This window comes from Miniopterus schreibersii, assembly GCF_964146895.1.
Source record: "Miniopterus schreibersii genome assembly, chromosome: X".
Taxonomy (NCBI): domain Eukaryota; kingdom Metazoa; phylum Chordata; class Mammalia; order Chiroptera; family Miniopteridae; genus Miniopterus; species Miniopterus schreibersii.
In genome coordinates, this window is record NC_138104.1 from 65,400,800 (window position 1) to 65,419,612 (window position 18,813).

At 38.1% G+C, this 18,813-nt stretch overlaps 1 protein-coding gene across 5 annotated transcripts in view; it reads left to right on the forward strand.

The window, feature by feature from the left end:
* The window catches only part of MTM1 (myotubularin 1), a 115,330-nt gene that overhangs the window by 10,183 nt on the left and 86,334 nt on the right, over positions 1 to 18,813 (forward strand). For all 5 annotated transcript variants that reach the window (XM_081124977.1, XM_081124978.1, XM_081124979.1 and 2 more), the window contains exons 2-3: positions 14,559 to 14,631; positions 17,363 to 17,435. In XM_081124977.1, the coding sequence (XP_080981103.1) occupies positions 14,569 to 14,631; positions 17,363 to 17,435 (136 nt within the window). In that variant the 5' untranslated portion in view covers positions 14,559 to 14,568. The remainder of the gene's footprint in view (positions 1 to 14,558; positions 14,632 to 17,362; positions 17,436 to 18,813) is intronic.

An 18,813-nucleotide genomic window follows, 5' to 3' on the forward strand; every position in this document is an offset into this window, starting at 1 on the left:
TTGGGTAAAGTAAGGATCAAGATTCACTTATTTTTCCATATGAATATCAAATTATTCCAGCATCATTTGTAGAAAAGACTATCCTTTTCCCATTGAATTACCTTAGTACCTTTGTTTGAAATCAGTTGGCCATTTCTAGGACTTCCAAAAGATGGGCCTGATTTTGGACTCTATTCTGTTCCATTAACTATATACCTATCCTTATGCAAGTACCACAGTATCTTGATTTTGGAGGTATTATATATAGTAGGTCTGGAAATTGAATAGTGGAAGTACTCCAACTTTATTCTTTTTTTATCCTTCAAGATTATTTTATCTATTCTTGGTCATTTGTCTTTCCATATACATTTCAGAATCATCCTGTCAGTTTCTACAACAAAGTCCATTTGGATTTGATAGGGACTGCTTTGATGGTGATACATAATGGTGACATCATAACAATATTGAGTCTTCTGATCCTTGAGCATGGTATATATTTCCATGTAGTTAGGTCTTCTTTAATTTCTGTCTCTCAGCAGTGTTTTATACTTTTCAGTGTATGGATCTTGTATATGTTTTGTTACATGTATCCCTAAATATTTCATTTTTATATTATTCAAAAGATATTTTATACTTTAATGCCCGTTTGTTTATTGCTAACAATACAAATACAATTAATTTTTATGTTGACCTTGGGTATCATGCAACCTTACTAAAGTTACTAGTTCTAATAGTTTTCTGTAATATTCTTAGGACTTTTTTTTACATACATGATCATGCCATCTGCAAATACAATTTGCTTCTTCCTTCCAATATATTATGCCTTTTATTTCTTTTTCTTGCCTTATTAAACTTGCTAGGATCTCTGAAAGATATGCAGTTGTTCCTACACTTAGTGGGAAAGTATTCCATCTTTCACCATTAAGTATAATGTTAGCTATAGGTTTTTTTTAGGTTCCCGTGACAATTCCTAGTTTGCTGAGAGTTTATTTTTATTATGATTGGATGTTGAATTATGCTTGTAGAGTTATGTATGTCTCAGATGCCATCTTTAGGAAGATAACATACCTCATGAATAGCCCTGTTGGGAATTCTTTTTATTTGTCTATGGAGCAGCATATATTGCTCCTTCAAAAGCCATGGAAATTGTGTTGGATTTGTATGTGTCATCGTTATAGTACTGGAATTTCTTCATCTTTCCTTCCTTTGCCATTCTTTTGACACTGGTTTTGGTTCTTCTTTATCTCCTCGCTTTAAAATATATACACACACACATATATATATATATATATTATTGATTTCAGAGAGAGGAAGGGAAAGGGAGAGAAAGAGAGAGAAACATCAATGATGAGGGAGAGTCATTGATCGGCCACCTCCTGTTGGCTCCCTGCTGGGGATCGAACCTGCAACCCAGGCATGTGTCCTCACAAGGAATCCAACCTCCATCACCTGGATCATAGGTTGATGCTCAACCCCTGAGCCATGCTGGCCGGGCTCCTTGCTTTTTTTATTTCTGCCTTTTAGATTATTTCTTCCACATCTATGAAAACTTCCTCTCTGCTAACAGTGCCAAGCTCTAGTGTGTGTGTGTGTATGCGTATGCACATGTGTTCATTTGTTCAGTTCTCTCACTTTCTTCTATAGCAGGGATGGGTGGCCACTTGTATGTATGGCTAGAATAGTGGCAGGAAGATAAACATTGTCCATACTCTGGGTCACTCCAATTCTTTCTTTCTGAATCTCCAAGGCTTCTAATGAAGCCAGTCTTTAGAGATTGCCTTTGGACACTCCTCTGACTACTATGGCAAACTTCCTGTTGGGCAGGCTACTAATCCTGCTGCTGATCTCTGTGAACCTTCAAGGTCAACCTGCTTTTGTAAATTATGGCTAATTAAGATGTATCAAAGAGCACTTCAACAATTAGGAGACCCTAGGTAACATTTGAAAACCTCACTTTATGCTTTTTACTTTTACCCCATGAAGAGAAGGAATAAGAAGCTCCAAATCAAAACCAACCCATTTTTGGAACTCTTCTTTGGAATTGTCTTAAGAGATCATGGCACTTTTAAAAAAATATCCTCAGTGGCATCAAATCTTTGAGTGAGGCCTTGGCTTTTGGATCTAGGCTAAAATAACTTTGAGGCCCATCTATTACATAGAGAGAGTGGGCACTCATGCTGTGGGAAGCATTGTATTTCACTTAAATATTGAGTATGGTAAAATTCATGAGAAGGTGTCTTATGTGGCTTTAAACTCTACAAGCAGCCCTGACTGGTGTGGCTCAGTTGTTTTGAACATCGTCCTGTGCACTGAATGGTCACTGGTTTGATTCCTGATCAGGGCACATACTCAGGTTGCAGGTTTGGTTCTGGTCAGAGTGCATACAGGAGGCCAACTAATGGATGTTTCTCTCCCCCCCCCCCAAAATCAATACAAACATATTTTAAAAAAATTATTTTAAAAACTCTGAAATCAGTTTCAAAAAAGGGATTGGAAGAATGCTTGGAATAGTGACAATGTTGATGGAATAAGTGAACACCATCTAAAGCAGGGGTGGGGAACGTCTGGCCTGTGGGCCGTATCATTTGTCCAGTCCCTGACAAGGCAACTGCAGGCGGGACTCGAAATTCAATAAATGTAGGAGTTTTTTTCATAGCTAATTTTTTTTTTTTTTTGGCTTTTACTATTTCTTTTTATTTTTTTAATTATTATTTTTTAAAATTTATCTTTATTGTTGAAAGTATTACAGGTGTCCCATTTTTCCCCCCAGTTGACCCCCTCCACCTCGCTCCCACCCCCTCCCCAGGCCTTCACCTCATTATTCACTGTGTCCATGGGTTAGCATATATGCATATAACTTCTTTGGTTAATCTCTTCCTGCCCTCCTTCCCTCTTTCCTCTGAAATATGATCCTCTGTTGCCTGCGTCGATGTCTCTGGATCTATTTAGTTCATCAGATTCTTTTGTTCATTAGCTTCTTAAAGAAGACCCTTCAACATTTCGTGTACTGCTAATCTGGTGGTGATGAACTCCTTTAACTATTTCTTATCTGTGAAGCTCTTTATCTGACCTTCAGTTCTAAATGATAGCTTTGCTGGGTAGAGCAATCTTGGTCGTAGTTCCATGTTTTTCATCACTTTGAATATTTCTTGCTACTCCCTTCTGGCCTGCAAAGTTTCTGTTGAGAAATCAGCTGACAGTCGTATGGGTGCTCCCTTGTAGGTAACTAACTGCTTTTCTCTTGCTGCTTTTAAGTTTCTTTCTATGTCTTTAACCTTTGGCATTTTAATTATGATGTGTCTTGCTGTGGGCCTCTTTGAGTACCTCTTGTTTGGGACCCTCTGTGCTTCCTGGAGTTGTAAGTCTGTTTCTTTCCCCAGGCAGGGGAAGTTTTCTGTAATTATTTTTTCAAATAGGTTTTCAATTTCTTACTCTCTTTCTTCTCCTTCTGGCACGCCAATAATATGAATGTTGGGCCTCTTTAAGTTGTCCCAGAGGCTCCTTTACTATTTTCATGTTTCTGGATTATTTTTTCTTTTTGCTCTTCTGGTTGGGTTTTTTTTGTTTCCTTATGTTCCAAATTGCTGATTTGATTCTCAACATCCTGTTGATTCCCTGTAAATTATTCTTCATTTCAGTTCGTGTAGCCTTCATTTCAAATTGGTGCTTTATTATGTCATCGATTTTCTCACTTGTTTTCGTAATACTCTTACTAATATGCTTGAGTATCTTTATAAACAAAATTCTAAACTCTGTATCTGTTAGCTTGCTTGGATCTATTTCATTTAGTTCCTTTTCTAGAGATTTCTTCTGTTCTTTCCTTTGTGACATGTTTCTTTGCCTCCACATTTTGTCTGCTTCCCGGTGTTTGTTTCTGTGTATTAGGCAGAGCTGCTGTGTCTCCTGGAATTTGTAGAGTGGCTCTGTGTTGTAGTAGGTGTCCTGTAGGCTCCCGTGGCTCAGCCTCCCCAGTCACCTGAGCTGGGCCTTCTAAGTGCTCCCCTGTGTGAGCTGTGTGCGCTGTCCTGTTATAGTTTAGCCTTGGTTGCTGTTCGTGTCACTGGGAGGAATTGGCCCCCAGGCCAGTCGGCTGTGAGGACCAGCTGCAACTGCAGCCAAAGTGCTGCTGTGCTGGCGACACCCCTATCGAGCAGGATTTACTTCAGTGGAGCTTTGGTGTTCACTAAGTGCGCCCCCTGCGTGTGTCACTCGTGGATGTGGTAGGGTTGTAATCCAGTGTGGTCGAGTTTGACCACCAGGTACACTGTCTCTGGGGCCTCCTGGGAGGTGCAAAGTCAGCCTGTGCCAATGCCTTGCCCAGGGCCACCCAGCATGAGCTACACAGCAAACTGTAGTTGGCTGCTACTTGTGCTGGGCTTGGCGTTGTCCAGGAGAGGCCAAGCTATGAGGCTGCCACTAGTGCCAGGCCTGGGACCACTTATCAAGCCATATGGGGCACTCTGCTGCTTGTTTGAGAGATTTTAAGAAAGTCCTACACGTAAGGCTCAAGAAGCCACTTGCTCAGAAAGCCACTGGAAGTGGTTTGGATGAGCTTGCAGGTGGGAAGGGGTGGGGCCTCTGGGAATCACCAGGGCAGGGCCAAAGGTGTGAGTCAGGTGCTGGCGATTCAAATATGGTACCTGCCTGCCGGCTCTGTCAGGAAGGGCTCGCCACAGGAACAGCGGCCTCTGCCAGCTCTTCTTTCTGGGAGAAAGCTGCCCCTCCACCTCTTGCCCCAATTTCAGGCAGGTTAGTTCCTCCCCAAGTGTTACAGTTTCCTTTCAAGCTGCTGCCTGGTGCTGGGGCTCAGAGGGAGCGCGTCTGAATGAATTCCTGCTCAAGCCCTTTTTTTTTAAAAAAAAAATATATATATATCTTTATTGATTTCAGAGAGAGGAAAGGAGCGGGAGAGAGAGAGATAGAAACATCAATGATGAGAGAGTCATTGATCGGCTTCCTACTGCATGCCCCTGGCTGGGGATTGAGCCCGCAAGCCGGGTATGTGTGCAACCCGACTAGGGATCGAACTCCGATCACCTGGATCCTAGGTTGATGCTCAACCCATGAGCCACGCCCAGCCGGGCATGTGCGGGCCCTTTGAGAGGAGCTTCCTGGGACTCCCGTAGCCTCCATGACCCTCAGGCTGGTTTTTATAGCCCGAAGTTCTGGGGATTTCTCTTCCTGGCCCTAGAGTCCTGGGCTGAGGGTCCGATGTAGGGCTGGGACCCCTCACTCCTACGGGAAGCCTCCACCCTGAGATGTCCCTCCTGGGTTTAAACCGCTGCACCGAGTGTGGGCCTGTGGCTGAGTCTCAGAGATCCACCCCGGATCCGCCCTCATCTCCGCCCCTCCTACCAGTCTCGTTGCTTCTTCAGTTCCCTTGTTGTAGGGCTTCTGTTCAGCTAGATTTCAGGAGGCTGTGAGTGATGGTGGTTCTGTATTTTAGTTGTAATTTTGATGTGGTTGTGGGAGGCAGCGGGTACAGCTGTTGCCTATGCCGCCATCTTGTTTCTCCCTCTCATAGCTAATTTTCAAGTTGATAATTTTGTATGACCCGCGAATGATGTTATCAATATCCAAATGGCCCTTGGCAGAATAAAGGTTCCCCACCCCTGATCTAAAGGGATTACTTTGAAGAATAACTCATCTAGCTACATACACACTGATGGCTGATGGGTAGTTTAACAAAGACCTCACTACATCATAGTTGTGCCTCATGGGGTATTTATTCTATTTTTGTCTACTAGTAATAAAATTTTTCCTCTTTTTTAAATGTAGTTTGCAAAAACTCTTCCATGATACAAAGTAATATTGTAGTAGACAAACAAGATGCAACTAGCTAAGGTCACACTGGACTATGGTGGGCCTTTAATCCAATAGGACTGGTGTCCTTAGAGGAGAACACCATGTAGAGACAAACAGAGAAGGCCATGTGATGACAGACACAGAGATGGAAGTGCTGCTGTTGCAACCACCAGAAGCTGAAAGAGGCAAGAAAGACCCTCCCATCGAGCCTTCAGGGAAGCATGGCCCTGATGACACCCTGATTTCAGGCTTGTAGCCTCCAGAAATGGGAGAGAAGAAATTTCTGTTTTAAGCTATCCAGTTTGTGTCACTTTGTTTCAGCAGCTCCAGGAAACTCAGACATTGCCCATCCATTCTTTTTCCTTTTTTCCCCTTGTTGCTTGAATTAGAGTGTTGACAACACTGGCTTTTATTTTTCATTTAATCACAAATGGTTGATTTGCCTACATTTTCATCCATTAGCCATCTTCTCAATATAGTTTGATTTTATACACACACACACACACACACACACACACACACACGCTGCAAGAGAAGACAAAGGTATTGGAAAATCCGGCACAAAAAAGACATTGGAGCTCTTAAACTTGTGCTGGAAGTAGGAAACATTTACAAGATTGTTCATAACAGCACTGTTTGTAATAGGGAAACCTGGAACCAGTTCAAATAACTGCTAAGAAGAGAATGGCAAACAAAGTATGGAACAATGGACTACTATGCAGTAGTGAAAATGAGCAGAGCACAACTCCACACATTCACATTTATGGCTCTCACAACAGTACTGCCCAGGAAAAGCAAGGGGCAGAAGAATGTGTAACAATTCCAGTTATATATAAAAATTAAAAATCAACATAATATTTAGGGATATATGCTACATATGTGGAAAATTACACAGATATGCAAATGAGTTATAAACACAAAAATCAGCCCTAGAGAGGGAAGCTGGAGTACCTTTAATGGCTGAAGGCTGGTGTCTCCACAGTCATGAAAGTATGAGGGCAATACTGTATTCAGTTATTCATTGACTGTATGAATGCTCAAGCTGCTCTGTGCTGGTGCCACAATGTGAAATAGCCCTTACCCTCAGGAAGCTCAGATCTAACAGAGAAACCCAAAATGTCAATGAATAAACAGTACAGCATGACAAGTGAAATATTAGAAGTTTGTACAGTGTACAGAGAAGTGAGGGTTGTGTGTGTATGCATGTGTATGAGGAGGTCAGGAAAAGCTTTGTGTATCTTGAAGCAGGTAAATAAGAACCCTATGCCAGCAAAATTTCTGCTTCTTCCAGTGAAAGTGCCTGGAGGAATTGGTCTGAATGGCAGATTATCATCTCCAGTCTTTTCTCTTTTCTTTATTTTTCTAAAAACTGCAAATCTTCTCTTTAGTTCCTTTCTGTTCCTCCCCCTTCACCACTAATTACAGTTAGAGGAATATTTGTCAGTAATGCTCAGTCTCAGTAGGTCCTTGGAAAGTAGGAGATGCTTTGAATTGGCATCTTCATTACTATTATAGCTATGACTGTTTGCATGTGTTTACTCTTACCATCAAAAATTAGTTAACTTTTGCTTAAGGTACTTTTTACTTATAAAGTTAAAGTGTACTTTCTGGGAACAGTTTCTAACGGGAAAATAGTTAAACAAAATACAGTTTTGTCATGGAGCAGATCAGCTGGGTTCATGAGTTTGGGAATTGACAGGTGGATGGGGAACTTGATCTTGTTTCTATTTTAAAACTTTGTTTACTGGCAGGTATCTGACGGTTACAAAATCCATTGGCAAATTTAATAAAGACCCATTTAAATGTATGTAATATTACTAGGTAGCCTTTTTGTATTAAAAAAGTTAACCTGTTGGTGGTTGACTTTTTTAATAGTTTATTTAGCATATCAATTTCAAGTTATGAAGCATTTCTTAAGTTACTCTTCTATAGCCACAGCTTATGCCTCTAAAGCCATTCAGCTGTCTTGAAGATATGCCATTAGTTCAGAGGGGACCAAGTAATAGGGTGAATGGATCAGCTCAAATCCATCACTAACCACTGGAAAAAATGATTCAAGATACATTTTTCACTGGGTCTAAGTTATATTTTTTTTAGCCAAAGGTCTTTGGAACATATAATGAAGTAAAAGTAAGTATATTGTGATCTTTAAAATGAATAATAAATATCAAAATGATCCAGAGAGTGAGTTCCTAAATGAAATACTACGTAATATTTCATAATTTCCAAAGGAGAATCATCAAAACAAATCCCCTTCAGCCCTGAGGTTTGATGTTACCAAAACAAATTGAGAAACTCTAATGCATATGTTTTGCATGTGCCTATTTGGACAATAAGCAATTTACTTTGACAGGGGGGTACTATTTTGGAATAAATACAGTTATATTTACTCTAAGATACCTCTAGTGTATTTCTAGATTCTTGAGTTAGAATAGAAGGTAATAAGACGAGGTGTCCATGTTAGGGATCCCATGGAAAGTTTCCCTGGGCTAGGACTCGAGTGTTTAACTTTTTTAATGGAAGTAGGCATGCTTTGAGGATAAGTTGCTTTAAAGCTGTTCAGAGCCTTGCCAAGATTATATGGATCTTCTTAGAAAATGTGTATGTAGAATAGTTAGGCAGTGTTAGATATCATGTATTTTATGAAGAATCCAGCCAAGTATATTAGTGCCAGTTTGAGGAATGACTTAGAGTTCATGAAAACATCTCCTGTAGGAGGAAGGGCCCTGGTATTGCAGTGCCTTGGTTTTGCCATATGCTATGCCAGCACTTTACATGTTCCTCATCGCAACTTCATGAGGTAGGTAGTATCATGTCCATTTCATAGGGAACTACAGTTTGTCCAGGGTTGCAAGACTATTATTATTAATCAGGTGACAAACTGGTCTGAATACAGAATTCCCTCCTTTTGTCAACTACATGGCTCAGTTTTGCAGCTTGTCATAGCACATTTTTACAAGGTATAAGCTATGAATGGTGGGGTTAATAGCTTATATTTTAGTTGAAAAGGGCACAATTATTATTTGCTTTGGCTGAGGGAAGTTCACTTGGAAATAATTTATTTTAATAGTTTAAGGCAGAGGGTGACAGCTTGTTTTTGTAAATAAAGTCTTACTGAAATACAGCCACACACTGTCATTTCTGCATCGCCTATGACCATTTTCATGTTACAACATAGTAGCTGCAACAGAATCTATATGGCTCACAAAGCTTAAACTATTTACTGTCTGCCCCTTACAGAAAAAGTTTATCAACCCCCTGTTCAAAGGAAAATGTATAGAAATGAAATACATTTCTAGTTTTGCAGATCATCATTTGTTTTCATGTGGGGTGGGCAAATGTAGAAGTTGAATTGATAGTGTACCAATCTGAAAATGGTTGGGATGTGACCATTTCTCTTTTGTGCTGAGAATGGTTTGGGTGTCCTACAGTCAGAGCAACTTTAATGCAAAAGTCAGAATAAGTTGATTTAGTGAATCCTGGGTTTCCGGGTACTCCAGGTACAGAACAGAACTCTCTGCTATTGGTACTCATAGGGGAGAGGTGACACTTCCCTTAGAGGCCACCTTGGAAATGGGGGGAGGTTGTTTTTGTTTTTAGTGTGATGCATTGAAATATACATTATTTAATTATAATTCAGTGTCCTTTTATTTCTCCTTTATACTGGAGTTAAGGCATTATATTATTTTTTGAAATTGTGTTTAGGTTGATAATATCTATGATTTTCATTTCAGGCTAGCAAAGGGGATTTTCAGAAATTTATAACAAAAGGAGCATTGGGCCTGCCCTAAGTATTTGGCATTTGTTTTCAAAACAGACTTCCAAGTAAAGAGAGATCCCTTAGAAGAACCTGGAATTCTGGACTCAGAGGCTACTTACTTATGCATAAGTTCTTGCTCACTGATAGGCTTTAGAAGTCCGTTTTCAGACTGGGTAGGTTTCTGTAGCTTTCAGTGGACCCTCCAGAGAAAGACCATCCTTAAGCTTCATTTAAATGCCAACACAATAAGAAAGCACTCTGAGGAAAATCCAGAGAGAAGGTCTGCATACCTTTTCTCACTGTTGGTACATGGAAAGTTCAAAAAAACCACTGATTGAGGCCCACTGATCTCAAATCAGGTGACCATGGGCACTAGAGCTCCCATTAGAGTTTAGATTTTGCTTGCAAAGGCACTGTGAGGTGGAGGTCAAACTTATTTTCGGACTCTACTGCTTTTAGATTTTTACAATAGGGTAAAAATGGCCTTGTTTGTTTGAAAATGTTTATAGTTATGTCTGCTGCAGGTGTTTTGTGGAATCTTATTTTTCATATTCAACAGAGAGTGAAACAGTTTCTTAGTCTGGAAGAAGGGCATGATGGAAGAGGTTTGGGGGGCTTACTTTGAAATATCTATTTCTTGGGAAGCAGGATGGTAGTGTTCAAGTTCTTTTTTAGCGCAGTTGCTTCAAGGCGGCATACGTTAATGCTGCCATTCTGCTGCCCAGAGCCATCATGCCTTGATTAGCCAAATATTTGTTCTACCATTTTTTAAGCCAGCATGAATTTCTGGCTTAAATGAAACATTTGCCAAACAACAGTTAAGTTCTTTGGCCAGATCTTTATTGCCCAGTTCATTCATTCATTTAACAAATACCTATTAAATACTTACTGGGAGCCAGCTAGTCACTGTTAGAGGTGTTGTAAATGAAGCAGTAAATAAAACAGACCAGAATCCCCATCTGGTGGGTCATTGTATTTTGGTGGGTAGAGGTACATAGTAGTAACAGATATCTGAAAGTTGGTAACTGGTAGGAAGAGGAGATGGAGAGAGGCAGAGAGAAGACAAAGACACAGTGAGGGGGGGGAGAGAGGAGGGTGGGAAACTGGGGGAGACAAGGGGATACCATGAGACCATTGAGGCTATTTGTCTTGAATTTAAAGAAAGACACAATTACAGCCACATTGTGACTTAAAAATTTGATTAATTAAATAATGCCACTTTTATTTGAAGGAGGTTGGGAACCCCAAAGATTTCTTGCCTAGATGAGTTGAGTTTTCTTAACTATGAGTCTTACTCTAAAACTTCTTCTCTGCTGAGCTTGGGACCAGTCACATTTAACAGATTGTTTTATTTATTTTTTTCAAAATAGAGACCATTTGGAATTACTTTTCTCTGGGTGGAAAGTACATTACAGTGTTGGTCAAGAGGCCCAGGCTAGAGCTGGCCCCGCCACTAACTCATGCCAGGGCCTTGTTACACACCCTCTAGGCTCTCCTGGTCATCCGTAATAGGGAAGATTGGGCTTAAATCATCACAAAAGTTGTCTTTAGGATAAAAATGATAGAAGTCTACTTTTGGTTAGAATCTTCTAATTAGCACATATATAGGGAATTAAGTTTCAGTTTTCACTTTAAAGCCAAGGTAGCCCCAATTCAACATTTTTAAAATAAAAAACATTAAAACTTGAGCTTTAGGGGCTTTGGGCAAAATACTCTGTAACCAAAAGGGTAGCTGACTTTTGTAAACTTCACTATAGTTTCTTGAATTATTAATGAACTGCATTTAGACCAACATAGACATTTTATAGATGAAGGTATGGATGAACTTTCCATGCTTAATAAGTTCAAAACAGCCTAGGGCCTGTGCTCATCCATCTAGTACATTTTACACATCACTACACTGCTTCCTCTGGTCCTAATGAGACATTATTTTCATGTACTTTTTTTTTTTTTTTTTTTTGATTCTCACCCGAGTATATTTTTTCCATTGATTTTTTAGAGTGGAAGAGGGGGGAAGAGGGAGAGAGACAGAGAGAAAAACATCGATGTGAGAGACATTGATTGGTTGCTTCCCACATGTGCCCCAGATCGAGCCTGCAACTGAGGTACATGCCCTTGGCTGGAATCAAACCTGGGACCCTTCAGTCTGCATGCTGACCCTCTAACCACTGAGCCAAACCAGCTAGGGCTATTTTCATGTACTTTTTAAGAGAAGTTTTATAACTAGGTCACCACTAGCCATGTACTATCCCAGTAGTCGTTATCTTTCTTCCTAGTATTTATAGGGTCAGGACTAATTTGTAGAAGAATAGGTTATGGTGTGAGCATTCAATAATTATCCTTTCATAATTGAAAATATGATAATAATTTGTTAACAAATATACCAGGCACTGTTCTAAGACCTTCATATGTATTACTTCATTCATTTGGTTCCCAACTATGCTGCAGTAAAATAAACAATAGCAACCTAAGGCCAGAGAAGTTAAATAACCTGCCCAAGGTCAAATAGTGAATTGCAGAGTCAGAATTTGAATGGAGTCAGCTCCAACATCTGTGCTTTCCAGCATTATACTGTTTCAGCTTCTGTGTATTTCAAAAATAACTGGAACCATTCAACAAAAAGAGTTTCACTGATGAGCTTTTACAGCGAACCTCATCATGAAACTGACCCATGTTACCTGGCCCCTTGGATTTCTGTTTTGGGGAGTTTGTAGTGTACCCCTAAAAATGAGGGCGTTAAACATAAAGACTACATATTATGTGAATTCATTTATGTAAAATGTCCAGAATGGGCAAATCTATAGAGAGAGCAAATTCATTGTAGCTTAGGGGCTGGGAGAATGGGGAGTGATGAGTGACTAATAATGGTATGGGGTTTCTCTTTTGGGGTGGTGAAAATGTTCTAAAGTTGATTGTGGTTATGGTTGCACAACTCCGTTGATATACTAAAAGTCATTAAATTGTACACTTGAAAAAAGTGAGTTGTATAACATGTAAGTTGTGTCTCAATAATGTAGTTAAAAATAAGGGGAAAGTGAGGACTTTCCTCTATTATATTTAGTTCATTTTAAATTGAAATTTTTAAGTGAGGATTGAAGAAAACAGGAAGATTCATCTGTTATGGTTTATAAACAGGAACAGGAAGGTGAAAACTGAGTTGACTGTATAACCTAACATTTTAAATTTCTCCTATTGACTTTATAGTAGTAATTTAACTTTTGTTTATAAACACTGACTTGTTAAATGTTTTAATATTATAGTATTTGATTACTACAAAGTAATTTTATATCTGTTACTGAAGAAAATCCCCCAATATATAATCTTGTTTAGTCAATAAAATAATTTTAGGGCAAAAACTTGCTCTATCTAATCTGTCTCATCCATTCTACTGTCTCAGAATAAAGGGTTATTTTGCTGGGATTTGAATTTAAGGTTAGAGAGGTTTTTCAAGGCTATTTTGTCTGAATTTAATTCAGTTTAGAGTTATCATTCATTAATCTTTTAAAAATTTATTTCTAATTTTAGATTGTGCCATGTCTTAGTCATTTTAGGTTTTTGAAGTTTAGTATTGCTTTTTATAAAGAAGTATTGTAATTGTTAATTTTTAAGCCTCAGCAGTAGTTCCCTAGTTCCAGTGTTCTGGGTTTTGGTGAACCAATATACCATCTAACCCCATCGTGATGTTTCACAATATTGTGTATTTTGCACATATTCATTCATTTGCCAAATAGTTAGGAGTGTCAACCGTGTGCCGGGATACAGCCATGACCCAGACAGGCCCGAAGCCTTGCCCTTGGAGAGCTGAACTCGGGGGGTGGGGAACCGGCAGTACTAATCTTTTAAGATTGTCCTCACCTGGCCACCTCTCTGTCTTCATCCTGGTGGTTGCCCTTATCTGCATCTTGTCATCTCTCTTGGGCCTTACTTTTTTTTTAAAAAAAAATATATCTTTATTGATTTCAGAGAGAGGAAAGGAGAGAGAGAGACAGAAACATCAATGATGAGAGAGTCATTGATCAAGCCCACAACCCGGGCATGTGCCCTGACCGGGAATCGAACCCTGATCGCCTGGATCCTAGGTCAACGCTCAACCGCTGACCTATGCCCGGCTGGGCTCTTGGACCTTACTTAAAGACAGTGACTGACACTGTGAAGCTATCAGATCACTAGGTTTTGTGCTGATATTCTCCATACTGGATTTTGTTAGCAAGTGGTTACTCACTTAATGAGCCTGGGGAAAAGATCCCACAAATAACGACAATCACCTTGTTGACTTGGATGCTTTGTAGCTCCCTGTGACTTCAGTGTGTCTTTCTGTCATTAAATTTGATAAATAAAGTAACCAAAACATTACTTAGTTTCCTGTTGTTGTTATAATCTTCACAAGAGTAAATCTTGCTTTAAGATACTGTTTATGTTCTGAACATGATGCTTTCATTTATGTCCGAATTGTGATGAATATGCATTATTTAAATGAAGTATATGTTTAGAAAATACTGATTAAATCAAATCTTACTAATTTGATTTTCATCAAATTCATGCCACTTCAGATTGCCTTAATTTGGAGAAAATAGAATTCTTAAAGGGGAAAATACTGTGAGTTCAATTGTCTACTCTTTTTATTGCTCTGCTGCCTCTAAATAATCTTTAAAAATTAAGAAGTGTGGAAATTTGCACAATTATTAACATTATGTTCTTTTAGATGACAATTTGCTATGAATAAAAAGTCCCAGAATATGTGTGCTATCTTCCGCTGGACTCCCCATGCATACTTAGCTAGCTGCCCTTTCTTTTTCTTCCTTAGTGCCCTCCACCTTTACCAGAGCCCTGTCCTATGCCCTGTGCTGTGCTTAGTCCTTTGTGTGTGTCAATCCCATTGGAGACTACAATGGAAATAGGGCCTGTAAAGTGTAGTACTGTTGGTTCTCAATTGCAATATTTAAATATCAGGTGTTACATATGTCTGAAATTGCATACAATTCAGTTGATATTGAATGTCGTCTTTTTTTGATAGAGTTTCCAGTATGGCTTCTGCACCAACTTCTAAATATAATTCACGCTCCTTGGAGAATGAGTCTATTAACAGGGTAAGTTGTGTTTTCAGATTTATTCTGTCTTTTTCTTTGCATTTCTCTTTTCATATTTGAATATTAGGTGGTCATTTTGAGTTTATTGAATTATTAATTACATTATTCATTCACATAATGTAAATACTTCAATACATGTGGTTTAATTTATTATCCCACCTTGTTCTAGAAGAGACAGACTACTTTATATGTGTTACATGAGTTTGGTTTGTAAATCCTTTCACATAACTTCATTTTTGAGAACCTCTGTGTTGTGAATATTACATTTTAGGTACCAGGCAGTCCCTCACCCCTGAAAGTTTTCTGAAAGAGATATTGGAAAACCAAGGCCTGCTGAGAAGCTTGTTACACCCTCCTAGATACTGGCATTATTTTCCAATTATGATGATAAAATAGTTGCATGACCAAAACAAAAATAACATTAACAGAAAATGGTTCAAAGTACCGAGGAGAAATTTATGTAATTAGAGGGAGATTTTGGAACATATATTGAAAGTAAGTGATGAATTTAAAATAAGCTTTATTCTTGGCCCTTTAAGGCTTTTGATTATCTGCCAGAAAGGTTAATTTACACTCCCAATGGCAGTGTAGGGGGATGCAATCAGAAGGGAGCAAACTGGTGTCTTTTAATTTGTATTTCCCTGATTACTAATGAGGTTGGCCTTTCAAAAAAAGAAGAAAAAGGCATGGTTTTTGTCTATTTGTATTTCTTTTGTGAAGTGACTGTTCATGTGCTTTGCCTGTATGCCTTTGGGATGTTTGGGGGATTTTTTTCTATTGATTTATGTGTTCTTTATATATTATAACCAACTCTTTATAATATACATTACAAGTCTTTGCCCTAATTATTTTTTCTTTTTTATTGACTATATTCCTTGAGCTGTACACTATATCTCTGTGGTTTACTTATTTTATAACTTGAAGTTTGTACCTCTTATTCCTCTTCACCTTTTTCACCTATTGTCAGCCTTTTAATTATATTTATAGTATTTTGTTTAAATATATTTATAATATTTTGTTTTGATTTTGAAAGTCACAGGTTTAAAGTTTTTATGTAGTCACATCTATCAAGCTTTTTCTTTATATTTTCTGCTTTTGGTATCATGTTTACAAGGACCTTTTCCTCACCAAGATTACATAAGTTTTTATTGTATTTTAGTAATGTTATGTTACAAGGTTCAGTTCTAAACACAAAAGTAACTCCAAGAAGGTAATTATAAGTCCTTGTGTAACGTTAAAATAAAGTATATCCTATATTAATTTCATGTTATCCTGTGTTAATCAAGCCTTTGTTTTCCTTATTTTGTGGTTGAATTTTGCTTTCTTCTTACCCAGAATTGTGGTATTTAAAAGGCATACCGAATTTTAAATTTGCTTGTTATACTTGTTTTTAGTTAGTGAGAGGCGGTGTTAAAGGATGATGGTAATTTGTTTCCAGTCTTATTATTTATATAAGGTGTGTGGTTTTGCTCCTTATTGAGGAAGGCATTCCTGGCTGGGGGACAACTTTTCCTCCTAGTTAAAAATGCTTAGCTTGCAAGCACTAAAACATACTTAAAATTGGCCAGGAATTTTCATTTTGTGCCTGAATAAAAAAGTATCCCTCTTTGACAGCTTATATTTTACCTACATACACAGTTCACATTTCTCTCATTTGGTAATACTTTACGTTTGCATAGCCCTTGATAATTCACCAAAGTGTGCTTGTGCATTTTGTTTCACTTTAATACATTCACAAAATCCCTTGGGGGAAGTATTAACTAACTTCACACATGAAATGATTGCAGTGTGACTTTGGAAAACAATTTAAAAAACTGAATGAAAAGTAGTGCTGAAAAAAACCCTTTTGCCCAAACAGATTTTAATGATGTGCCTCATACACCCTACAGTGGACACAGGCAGCCCATCATTGTTATGAATCCACTAGGGCAGTTGAACAGATTGAGAGACACCTTACCAGGCATCCAGGTCACAATGGCCAGTTATGGCAAATTAGACTTAGAACTCCCCTGTGGGTTTCAGTGGTTAATACTTGCCTGCCTGAGGGAGCTGCTGTGGCCATTGAATAAGGCACAGGCCTGGGAATACTTCTGAAGCTAGGAGGCCTAGAGACAGTACAGCAATGGGAAGAATTTGTGTAGATGGTACCTAAGGCCCTTGTCAGCTCCAGAGTTCAATGACAGACCCCTTTCCTCTTATCAAGTTACCTATGTGAGGAAATATCTTAGGAAAATAAGAAATCCAATATGTAATCAAGGTTATTATCTGGCACTATATGAAGATTCTGTGATTACTATGGCTCAATTAAGGCCCCATTGAAAGAAGTTTTTATTCCTACCCATAACAAAAAAGATAAATGACTAAATATATAATATAGAAAAAAAAGCTGCCATAGTATACATGTATCTTAGAATACATGTAATATTTACTTTTTATCATTTTTCTGAATGATGTTAACAGGGAAGTACTTGGAAGGGGTGTTTAAAAATAACATTATTACAAAGCTTGCTAATATTATTTGCAGAATAAAAGTTATCACAGCTAATGAATTTTGAGGGTAAATTGTATTTTTTAGTTTGAATTTTCTGTGCCAATGTTCTATAATGATAAATGTTTCTCTGATTTTTTTTTCCCTTTAAAAAATACATTTCTGGTCAGTTGTGTTCCAGGTTGCTTAAAAACCTGTGAAAATGTCATGTCATTACTTCTGATGCCACTATTTCATTTCCAGACTTCTAGGGATGGAGTCAGTCGGGATCTCAGTGACACTGTTCCTCGACTTCCAGGAGAAACTCGCATTACTGGTAAGGGTCCTATAAAGTTAGGATTTGCATAGATTGATGAGAGATCCAGCAGGATCAGGTGGCTTCAATTCCTCATACTTTTTAGAAGTCAAATTTGGACAAATAGGCTAGCTAAAGTGTTAATATAGAGAGAACTCTGTGCATTAGTTTCTTGATCAAAGAGTTCTTCAAGAACTTTGTGCTCTCCAGGATAATGATATATTTTTCTCTGTACCAAAGACAGAATTATTTTGGAAAAAAATTGGATTATCTCTTAAAAGTTACTTATTGGAGTGAAAGCTCTCATGGTATTAGTTTGTAAGATCAGATGATATTAAGGTTTACTAGTCTATGATGTATGCTTTAAAATGATCAAGTTAAAGGCTTAAAAGTCTCAGTATTCTCTTCTTTGAAATATAGGAGACCATAATGGTTTAAAATATCTTTCATTTGCTAGATAACTGAAGTTAGTAATATTGATGTAACAATTTGATTGTCAACTTATTTTTTCATGATAAATTCATAGTAAGAGGAAGGTATCTACTTTGGAAGAACATATTGTTCTGGTTTAAGAATACAGATGCATCTGACAGCTTCTAAGCAAAGGGCTGATATCGTGGGCTTTCACATTTTAATTAGGGTTGGCATCCTCTCAGATTCCCATATATTTGATGATGATACAGTTACCATTGTTTCAGGGAACCTTTTGTTTTATTGACTAAGATCTTGGCTGTTTAGCTTAAATGGATAAGATATGGTGTTTATTAGATTAAGATCATAGATATGGTGCCTTTGTGAATTACTTAACTATGCACCAGGAGAAACTATTTCATGTCCACACACTTGCAAGCATGATCCTAGTCTTGAAAAGGAAACCATTCCAATTTCTGGATAAGAGCAAAGAGGATAGCTTACTTTTGGTGATCTTCATATATGAAGTTTTGGTGCTCTGTATCAGTGCCAGGACCTTAACTGGTGCATAGTAACTGAATTAGCATGTGGTAGCCTTACTGGGTATCATTTAGCATCTGAGGATAAAGGGATTTCAAACTTGTTTTTAAAAATTAAAAGCCATTAACACATTCAAGGACATCCAAGAAAGATAAGGGAAAGATACATTTTTATAATAAATTAACTCTCCTAATTTTCTCTTTATGTTTGATTCTACCAAAGATGTACTATTCTCTTGGCCATCTGTTTTATATTATTTAAATCAGGGTTGGGAACATCTGGTCCACGGGCCCTGTATGGTCAGCAAAATCATTTGGTCTGGCTCTGCCAAGGCAACCGCAGGTGGGACTTGAAATTCAATAAATCTAGGAGCTTTTTTCATAGCTAATTTTTAAGTTGATAATTTTGTATGGCCCTCAGATGACGTTATAAATATCCAAATGGCCCT